The following is an 11,396-nucleotide window of genomic DNA, read 5'->3' as shown; positions in this document are numbered from 1 at the left end:
CCCGACTCTATTGATTTCAGGTGTCAAAATTGTTGCCCGAGACTCGTTAACCCTTGCAAAATTACAGCTACTGATTCATAACAGAAAATGAGTGTGTTAAGGTGCCCACTTGGGCAGCGTATTTCATGGCCAAACCAGTGTTGGGCAAGGCAAAATCCATGTGGGTCATATGCAAGTGACCCGACTCTATTGATTTCTGGTGTCAAAATTGTTGCCCGAGACTCGTTAACCCTTACAAAACTACAGCTACTTATTCATAATAGAAAATGATAGTGTTAAGGTGCCCACTTGGGCAACGTATTTCATGCCCAAACCAGTGTTGGGCAAGGCAAAATCCATGTGGGTCTAATGCAAGTGACCCGACTCAGTTGATTTCAGGTGTCAAAATTCTTGCCCGAGACTCGTTAACCCTTGCACAACTACAGCTACTTATTCAAATTAGTAATTCATAATACTGTGTATGTGCCCACTTGGGCAGCGTATTTCATGGCCAAACCAGTGTTGGGCAAGGCAAAATCCATGTGGGTCATATGCAAGTGACCCGACTCTATTGATTTCAGGTGTCAAAATTCTTGCCCGAGACTCGTTAACCCTTGCAAAATTACAGCTACTGATTCATAATAGAAAATGAGAGTGTTAAGGTGCCCACTTGGGCAGCGTATTTCATGGCCAAACCAGTGTTGGGCAAGGGAAAATACATGTGGGTCATATGCAAGTGACCGACTCAGTTGATTTCAGGTGTCAAAATTGTTGCCCGAGACTCGTTAACTCTTGCAAAACTACAGCTACTTATTCATAATAGAAAATGATAGTGTTAAGGTGCCCACTTGGGCAGCGTATTTCATGCCCAAACCAGTGTTGGGCAAGGCAAAATCCATGTGGGTCATATGCAAGTGACCCGACTCTATTGATTTCAGGTGTCAAAATTGTTGCCCGAGACTCGTTAACCCTTGCAAAATTACAGCTACTGATTCATAATAGAAAATGAGAGTGTTAAGGTGTCCACTTGGGCAGCGTATTTCATGGCCAAACCAGTGTTGGGCAAGGCAAAATCCATGTGGGTCATATGCAAGTGACCCGACTCTATTGATTTCAGGTGTCAAAATTCTTGCCCGAGACTCGTTAACCCTTGCAAAACTACAGCTACTTATTCAAATTAGTAATTCATAATACTGTGAATGTGCCCACTTGGGCAGCGTATTTCATGGCCAAACCAGTGTTGGGCAAGGCAAAATCCATGTGGGTCATATGCAAGTGACCCGACTCTATTGATTTCTGGTGTCAAAATTGTTGCCCGAGACACGTTAACCCTTGCAAAACTACAGCTACTTATTCATAATAGAAAATTATAGTGTTAAGGTGCCCACTTGGGCAACGTATTTCATGCCCAAACCAGTGTTGGGCAAGGCAAAATACATGTGGGTCATATGCAAGTGACCCGACTCAGTTGATTTCAGGTGTCAAAATTCTTGCCCGAGACTCGTTAACCCTTGCACAACTACAGCTACTTATTCAAATTAGTAATTCATAATACTGTGTATGTGCCCACTTGGGCAGCGTATTTCATAGCCAAACCAGTGTTGGGCAAGGCAAAATCCATGTGGGTCATATGCAAGTGACCCGACTCTATTGATTTCAGGTGTCAAAATTCTTGCCCGAGACTCGTTAACCCTTGCAAAATTACAGCTACTAATTCATAATAGAAAATGAGAGTGTTAAGGTGCCCACTTGGGCAGCGTATTTCATGGCCAAACCAGTGTTGGGCAAGGGAAAATACATGTGGGTCATATGCAAGTGACCCGACTCAGTTGATTTCAGGTGTCAAAATTATTGCCCGAGACTCGTTAACTCTTGCAAAACTACAGCTACTTATTCATAATAGAAAATGATAGTGTTAAGGTGCCCACTTGGGCAGCGTATTTCATGCCCAAAACCAGTGTTGGGCAAGGCAAAATCCATGTGGGTCATATGCAAGTGACCCGACTCTATTGATTTCAGGTGTCAAAATTGTTGCCCGAGACTCGTTAACTCTTGCAAAATTACAGCTACTGATTCATAATAGAAAATGAGAGTGTTAAGGTGCCCACTTGGGCAGCGTATTTCATGGCCAAACCAGTGTTGGGCAAGGCAAAATCCATGTGGGTCATATGCAAGTGACCCGACTCTATTGATTTCAGGTGTCAAAATTCTTGCCCGAGACTCGTTAACCCTTGCAAAACTACAGCTACTTATTCAAATTAGTAATTCATAATACTGTGAATGTGCCCACTTGGGCAGCGTATTTCATGGCAAAACCAGTGTTGGGCAAGGCAAAATCCATGTGGGTCATATGCAAGTGACCCGACTCTATTGATTTCAGGTGTCAAAATTCTTGCCCGAGACTCGTTAACCCTTGCAAAACTACAGCTACTTATTCAAATTAGTAATTCATAATACTGTGTATGTGCCCACTTGGGCAGCGTATTTCATGGCCAAACCAGTATTGGGCAATGCAAAATCCATGTGGGTCATATGCAAGTGACCCGACTCTATTGATTTCAGGTGTCAAAATTGTTGCCCGAGACTCGTTAACTCTTGCAAAACTACAGCTATTTATTCATAATAGAAAATGATAGTGTTAGGGTGCCCACTTGGGCAGCGTATTTCATGCCCAAATCAGTGTTGGGCAAGGCAAAATCCATGTGGGTCATATGCAAGTGACCCGACTCTATTGATTTCTGGTGTCAAAATTGTTGCCCGAGACTCGTTAACCCTTGCAAAACTACAGCTACTTATTCATAATAGAAAATGATAGTGCTAAGGTGCCCACTTGGGCAACGTATTTCATGCCCAAACCAGTGTTGGGCAAGGCAAAATCCATGTGGGTCATATGCAAGTGACCCGACTATTGATTTCTGGTGTCAAAATTGTTGCCCGATACTCGTTAACCCTTGCATAACTACAGCTACTTATTCATAATAGAAAATAATAGTGTTAAGGTGCCCACTTGGGCAGCGTATTTCATGCCCAAACCAGTGTTGGGCAAGGCAAAATACATGTGGGTCATATGCAAGTGACGCGACTCTATTGATTTCAGGTGTCAAAATTCTTGCCCGAGACTCGTTAACCCTTGCAAAACTACAGCTACTTATTCAAATTAGTAATTCATAATACTGTGAATGTGCCCACTTGGGCAGCGTATTTCATGGCAAAACCAGCGTTGGGCAAGGCAAAATCCATGTGGGTCATATGCAACTGACCGGACTCTATTGATTTCTGGTGTCAAAATTGTTGCCCGAGACTCGTTAACCCTTGCAAAACTACAGCTACTTATTCATAATAGAAAATTATAGTGTTAAGGTGCCCACTTGGGCAGCGTATTTCATGCCCAAACCAGTGTTGGGCAAGGCAAAATCCATGTGGGTCATATGCAAGTGACCCGACTCTATTGATTTCTGGTGTCAAAATTGTTGCCCGAGACTCGTTAACCCTTGCAAAACTACAGCTACTTATTCATAATAGAAAATGATAGTGTTAAGGTGCCCACTTGGGCAACGTATTTCATGACCAAACCAGTGTTGGGCAAGGCAAAATACATGTGGGTCATATGCAAGTGACCCGACTCAGTTGATTTCAGGTGTCAAAATTCTTGCCCGAGACTCGTTAACCCTTGCACAACTACAGCTACTTATTCAAATTAGTAATTCATAATACTGTGTATGTGCCCACTTGGGCAGCGTATTTCATGGCCAAACCAGTGTTGGGCAAGGCAAAATCCATGTGGGTCATATGCAAGTGACCCGACTCTATTGATTTCTGGTGTCAAAATTGTTGCCTGAGACTCGTTAACCCTTGCAAAACTACAGCTACTTATTCATAATAGAAAATGATAGTGTTAAGGTGCCCACTTGGGCAACGTATTTCATGCCCAAAAAAGTGTTGGGCAAGGCAAAATACATGTGGGTCATATGCAAGTGACCCGACTCAGTTGATTTCAGGTGTCAAAATTCTTGCCCGAGACTCGTTAACCCTTGCACAACTACAGCTACTTATTCAAATTAGTAATTCATAATACTCTGTATGTGCCCACTTGGGCAGCGTATTTCATGCCCAAACCAGTGTTGGGCAAGGCAAAATCCATGTGGGTCATATGCAACTGACCAGACTCTATTGATTTCTGGTGTCAAAATTGTTGCCCGAGACTCGTTAACCCTTGCAAAACTACAGCTACTTATTCATAATAGAAAATGACACTTGGGCAGCGTATTTCATGCCCAAACCAGTGTTGGGCAAGGCAAAATCCATGTGCGTCATATGCAAGTGACCCGACTCTATTGATTTCTGGTGTCAAAATTGTTGCCCGAGACTCGTTAACCCTTGCAAAACTACAGCTACTTATTCATAATAGAAAATGATAGTGTTAAGGTGCCCACTTGGGCAACGTATTTCATGACCAAACCAGTGTTGGGCAAGGCAAAATACATGTGGGTCATATGCAAGTGACCCGACTCAGTTGATTTCAGGTGTCAAAATTCTTGCCCGAGACTCGTTAACCCTTGCACAACTACAGCTACTTATTCAAATTAGTAATTCATAATACTGTGTATGTGCCCACTTGGGCAGCGTATTTCATGGCCAAACCAGTGTTGGGCAAGGCAAAATCCATGTGGGTCATATGCAAGTGACCCGACTCTATTGATTTCAGGTGTCAAAATTGTTGCCCGAGACTCGTTAACTCTTGCAAAACTACAGCTACTTATTCATAATAGAAAATGATAGTGTTAAGGTGCCCACTTGGGCAGCGTATTTCATGCCCAAACCAGTGTTGGGCAAGGCAAAATCCATGTGGGTCATATGCAAGTGACCCGACTCAGTTGATTTCAGGTGTCAAAATTCTTGCCCGAGACTCGTTAACCCTTGCAAAATTACAGCTACTTATTCATAATAGAAAATGAGAGTGTTAAGGTGCCCACTTGGGCAGCGTATTTCATGCCCAAACCAGTGTTGGGCAAGGCAAAATCCATGTGGGTCATATGCAAGTGACCCGACTCAGTTGATTTCAGGTGTCAAAATTCTTGCCCGAGACTCGTTAACCCTTGCACAACTACAGCTACTTATTCAAATTAGTAATTCATAATACTGTGAATGTGCCCACTTGGGCAGCGTATTTCATGGCAAAACCAGCGTTGGGCAAGGCAAAATCCATGTGGGTCATATGCAACTGACCGGACTCTATTGATTTCTGGTGTCAAAATTGTTGCCCGAGACTCGTTAACCCTTGCAAAACTACAGCTACTTATTCATAATAGAAAATGATAGTGTTAAGGTGCCCACTTGGGCAGCGTATTTCATGCACAAACCAGTGTTGGGCAAGGCAAAATCCATGTGGGTCATATGCAAGTGACCCGACTCTATTGATTTCTGGTGTCAAAATTGTTGCCCGAGACTCGTTAACCCTTGCAAAACTACAGCTACTTATTCATAATAGAAAATGATAGTGTTAAGGTGCCCACTTGGGCAACGTATTTCATGACCAAACAAGTGTTGGGCAAGGCAAAATACATGTGGGTCATATGCAAGTGACCCGACTCAGTTGATTTCAGGTGTCAAAATTGTTGCCCGAGACTCGTTAACCCTTGCACAACTACAGCTACTTATTCAAATTAGTAATTCATAATACTGTGTATGTGCCCACTTGGGCAGCGTATTTCATGGCCAAACCAGTGTTGGGCAAGGCAAAATCCATGTGGGTCATATGCAAGTGACCCGACTCTATTGATTTCAGGTGTCAAAATTGTTGCCCGAGACTCGTTAACTCTTGCAAAACTACAGCTACTTATTCATAATAGAAAATGATAGTGTTAGGGTGCCCACTTGGGCAGCGTATTTCATGCCCAAATCAGTGTTGGGCAAGGCAAAATCCATGTGGGTCATATGCAAGTGACCCGACTCTATTGATTTCTGGTGTCAAAATTGTTGCCCGAGACTCGTTAACCCTTGCAAAACTACAGCTACTTATTCATAATAGAAAATGAGAGTGTTAAGGTGCCCACTTGGGCAACGTATTTCATGCCCAAACCAGTGTTGGGCAAGGCAAAATCCATGTGGGTCATATGCAAGTGACCCGACTCTATTGATTTCTGGTGTCAAAATTGTTGCCCGATACTCGTTAACCCTTGCATAACTACAGCTACTTATTCATAATAGAAAATGATAGTGTTAAGGTGCCCACTTGGGCAGCGTATTTCATGCCCAAACCAGTGTTGGGCAAGGCAAAATACATGTGGGTCATATGCAAGTGACGCGACTCTATTGATTTCAGGTGTCAAAATTCTTGCCCGAGACTCGTTAACCCTTGCAAAACTACAGCTACTTATTCAAATTAGTAATTCATAATACTGTGAATGTGCCCACTTGGGCAACGTATTTCATGCCCAAACCAGTGTTGGGCAAGGCAAAATACATGTGGGTCATATGCGAGTGACCCGACTCAGTTGATTTCAGGTGTCAAAATTGTTGCCCGAGACTCGTTAACCCTTGCAAAACTATAGCTACTTATTCATAATAGAAAATTATAGTGTTAAGGTGCCCACTTGGGCAGCGTATTTCATGGCCAAACCAGTATTGGGCAAGGCAAAATCCATGTGGGTCATATGCAAGTGACCCGACTCTATCGATTTCTGGTGTCAAAATTGTTGCCCGAGACTCGTTAACCCTTGCAAAACTACAGCTACTTATTCATAATAGAAAATGATAGTGTTAAGGTGCCCACTTGGGCAACGTATTTCATGCCCAAACCAGTGTTGGGCAAGGCAAAATCCATGTGGGTCAAATGCAAGTGACCCGACTCAGTTGATTTCAGGTGTCAAAATTGTTGCCCGAGACTCGTTAACCCTTGCACATCTACAGCTACTTATTCAAATTAGTAATTCATAATACTGTGTATGTGCCCACTTGGGCAGCGTATTTCATGGCCAAACCAGTGTTGGGCAAGGCAAAATCCATGTGGGTCATATGCAAGTGACCTGACTCTATTGATTTCAGGTGTCAAAATTGTTGCCCGAGACTCGTTAACTCTTGCAAAACTACAGCTACTTATTCATAATAGAAAATTATAGTGTTAAGGTGCCCACTTGGGCAACGTATTTCATGCCCAAACCAGTGTTGGGCAAGGCAAAATACATGTGGGTCATATGCAAGTGACCCGACTCAGTTGATTTCAGGTGTCAAAATTGTTGCCCGAGTCTCGTTAACCCTTGCACAACTACAGCTACTTATTCAAATTAGTAATTCATAATACTGTGAATGTGCCCACTTGGGCAGCGTATTTCATGGCCAAACCAGTGTTGGGCAAGGCAAAATCCATGTGGGTCATATGGAAGTGACCCGACTCTATTGATTTCAGGTGTCAAAATTGTTGCCCGAGACTCGTTAACCCTTGCAAAACTACAGCTACTTATTCATAATAGAAAATTATAGTGTTAAGGTGCCCACTTGGGCAGCGTATTTCATGGCCAAACCAGTGTTGGGCAAGGCAAAATCCATGTGGGTCATATGCAAGTGACCCGACTCTATTGATTTCTGGTGTCAAAATTGTTGCCCGAGACTCGTTAACCCTTGCAAAACTACAGCTACTTATTCATAATAGAAAATGATAGTGTTAAGGTGCCCACTTGGGCAACGTATTTCATGCCCAAACCAGTGTTGGGCAAGGCAAAATCCATGTGGGTCATATGCAAGTGACCCGACTCAGTTGATTTCAGGTGTAAAAATTGTTGCCCGAGACTCGTTAACCCTTGCAAAACTACAGCTACTTATTCAAAATGGTGAATTATAGTGTATGTGCCCACTTGGGCAGCGTATTTCATGCCCAAACCAGCATTAGGCAAGCCAAAATACAGGTGGGTCATATGAAAGGGACCCTACTCTGTGAATTTCAGGCATCAAATGTGTTGCCCAAGACTCATTAACCCTTGCAAAACTGAATGGTCTGAATAAGAAGCTGGAGCTTGAATAAGAAGTGAATAAGAAGCTGGAGCTTGAATAAGAAGCTGGAGCTTGAATAAGAAGTGAATAAGAAGCTGGCCGAATAAGAAGCTAACTTCAGCTCGATGATGTCAGTCATAGTCAGCAGCAGCATGACAGGAAGCCGGGAGGTCCTGATCATGATGTAACCGCTGGTAAAGTGATGAGGCGGGGTTACCGCACCCCCATTCACACAGTGCGTGAGAAACACAACATCAATCCTTATCTACTGTATATTACACATTAACAGATACAACAGCAGCAGCCTCTCATTCCCGGGACTGTGACTCCCGCCCATCTGCTGCCTATAACAGTATTACAGGGAGGTTCTCTGCTCCATCCACAGTCTCTGCCCCTGTGCTCTGTCTCCTCCACACAGTAACATCTCACCCATCACTCCGGCGGCACAGCTGCTCTGCGCAGGGGGACATCACACAGGCGGAGGATAAGAAGCGCTGCACGTAAGTTACACCCGATGCTCTCACTGTGCGCAACACTTCCATCTCCCACCCTTCTATCTCCCACCTGTGACTCTCCAGCCACGGGGTGACTACAAGTCCCAGCACTCCCTGCCGGCTATCGCTCCACAGCTTGCTGTCTCCTCACTGCTCCTCTCCCTGAGACACTCACAGTCACCATCACCCCAAACTTTCTTCTTTTCCTGACAGATAGAACATGGCGAGTGAGCAGAACGGTGCAGTGACTGGCATGGCTGATGGCCAGGAGGATGTTACAGTGACCATCACAGACCCCAATGGCAAGAGGTGACTTTTCTCATGTGGATTACTCTCAGCTTTTAGTTTTATTTTATATATGGATCTTATATGTGCTTATGTTTATTGTAAATTGTAATAGAATGCTTATAACATACATTATGTCAGCAGTTAAACTATCGACATACGGTTCGCCGACGACATAATGTCGACATGCACTGTATGTGGGCCACTGTCAACCTGTACATCATGTAGACATGTGCAGTAGTCGACACTGCCATAATGTCGACATATTCACAATTCACAACATCTAACCCATAATGGTAATGCCTATGTCAACATTTTCGCTGTCGACGTATCATTTGTAAAGCACAATGAAATATGTTGGCGCTACAAAGTAAATGTTATTAAATAAATTATAATGTCAACAGTTTCCCAGCATTAACCAGTTAGATGTCAACAGTTTAACTGTCAACATCATAACATCGGACACTCGAGTGATTGTTGACTTCGTGAATGCGTAGTGTAAACAAAATAGTCTATAGCACTGTATGTGAACTCGGAAAACTGTTACATATATGCTGTAAAAAATATATCACATAAAACCAGAAAGATTCCTTTTAGATTTTAGAAGACAAACACATAAGGAATGTATAATCATAACTCACTAAACAGTTCTATGACCTTATAAAGGCAAGAAGCCGCAGTGCCCAGGTACAGGGTATAATAGCTGTAACATTCAAGAGTAATGATTGTGTTACCATTATGATACTTAAGTTTCTTCTTCAGGGTCCATATGGAGTCCACAGGGATACCATGGGGTGTAGGTGGTTAACTGTTTTGTGCCCGGTCCTCTCCAACCACCTACACCCCATGGTATCCATGTGGGTATCCGTTTGGCAACTCGACAATCACTAGGTTGACCACTATTGGTCGACATTGACATGGTTGACATGGACAATGGGCGACATATGAAAATGGTCGACACAGGGCAGGACGACACATGAAAATGTCGACATGGCTTTATATATTTTTTTAATTACTTTTTCATACCATTCACATGGACTACGATTGGGAATAGTAACCTTGCCAGCAGCATGGTGAGCAAAACGAGCCATGCAAGGGGACGCAGTACACTAATTGGGGTTCCTGGTCATGTTACACAAAAAATGAAACCAAAAACAGTTAAAAAATCCATGTTGACCTTTTCATATGTCGTCCTGTCAATGTCGACACGTGAGAACGTCCGACTGTCCCGTGTCGAACGTTCTCACGTGTCGACTATTGGTCCATGTCGATCATGTCAATGTCGACCAATAGTGGTCGGCCTAATGATTGCCGACCTTAACATGGTCGACCATTCATACCAGAACCATCCATGTGGACCCTATGGATTTGAAAGAAAAAGAGTTAAAGGTAGATCTACCATAACTCTTATTTTTTCCTAATGAACGCTGGAGTTTTGACAACAGAATGTACACATCGTACGTAATGAGATTTCCAGTGAATATACGTAGTTTTATTTGGTAAAACTTGGCACTATAGGTTGCATGAAACAAGGATGGGATAAACCATTGTTCAGGCAAGTAGCAGGCTGTTCCTGGGAGCTGCTTTGTTAATGGAATTTTTTTTTTCAATAGAGTTAATTGGTGCTAAAATATTTTCGGGAAACATTTTCTTTGCATTAACAATGGAATTAATCATTTAAACGCAGACTCAATTTAGGACACTGTTTTCTTAATGTAATTATGATTTAGGGTTATAATGTGGACACTGAAGAGCTGTATAGCTGTGACTGCAGAACATGTTCTATAAGTCATGGTGATTTCATTGTATTTATAGCATTCAGATCAGTTTTTCAAGATGGTTTATATTAATTTGATTTTCCATCCCTGTTAAATTATATAAAGCCTTATACAGTACTACTACTTTAACTTTGTGAGCTTTCTGTAAATAAAACATTATATTGGAATACTCCGTATTTTGGCCCTCATTCCGAGTTGTTCGCTCGCTAGCTGCTTTTAGCAGCAGTGCAAACGCTAAGCCGCCGCCCTCTGGGAGTGTATCTTAGCTTAGCAGAAGTGCGAACAGAAGGATCGCAGAGCGGCTACAAAATAATTTTGTGCAGCTTCAGAGTAGCTCCAGACCTACTCCTAGCTTGCGATCACTGCAGACTATTTAGTTCCTGTTTTGACGTCACAAACACGCCCTGCGTTTGGCCAGCCATGCCTACGTTTCACCAGTCACGCCTGCGTTTTTATCTGGCATGCCTGCGTTTTTTCACTCACTCCCTGAAAACGGTCACTTGACACCCAGAAACACCCACTTCTTGTCAATCACTCTGCGGTCAACAGTGCGACTGAAAAGCTTCGCTAGACCTTGTGTGAAACTACATCGTACATTGGGGGTAATTCCAAGTTGATCGCAGCAGGAAATTTTTTAGCAGTTGGGCAAAACCATGTGCACTGCAGGGAGGGCAGATATAACATTTGCAGAGAGAGTTAGATTTGGGTGGGTTATTTTGTTTCTGTGCAGGGTAAATACTGGCTGCTTTATTTTTACACTGCAATTTAGATTGCAGATTGAATACACCACACCCAAATCTCTCTCTCTCTGCACGTTATATCTGACCCCCCTGCAGTGCACATAGGCCCTCATTCCGAGTTGATCGGTCGCAAG

The 11,396-nt window shown here is 43.0% G+C and overlaps 1 protein-coding gene across 1 annotated transcript in view; it reads left to right on the top strand.

Moving 5' to 3' along the window:
• Nucleotides 1-8,213: 8,213 nt before the first annotated feature.
• The window catches only part of LOC134927265 (ATP-dependent translocase ABCB1-like), a 95,072-nt gene continuing 91,889 nt past the window's right edge, over nucleotides 8,214-11,396 (top strand). Inside the window, exons 1-2 of the mRNA XM_063921476.1 lie at nucleotides 8,214-8,465; nucleotides 8,673-8,768. Coding sequence (XP_063777546.1) covers nucleotides 8,680-8,768 — 89 coding nt within the window. The 5' untranslated portion in view covers nucleotides 8,214-8,465; nucleotides 8,673-8,679. The remainder of the gene's footprint in view (nucleotides 8,466-8,672; nucleotides 8,769-11,396) is intronic.

The sequence above is a fragment of the Pseudophryne corroboree genome, chromosome 5 (assembly GCF_028390025.1).
Source record: "Pseudophryne corroboree isolate aPseCor3 chromosome 5, aPseCor3.hap2, whole genome shotgun sequence".
In the NCBI taxonomy this organism is placed as follows: domain Eukaryota; kingdom Metazoa; phylum Chordata; class Amphibia; order Anura; family Myobatrachidae; genus Pseudophryne; species Pseudophryne corroboree.
This window is presented reverse-complemented; position numbering and strand designations above follow the sequence as displayed.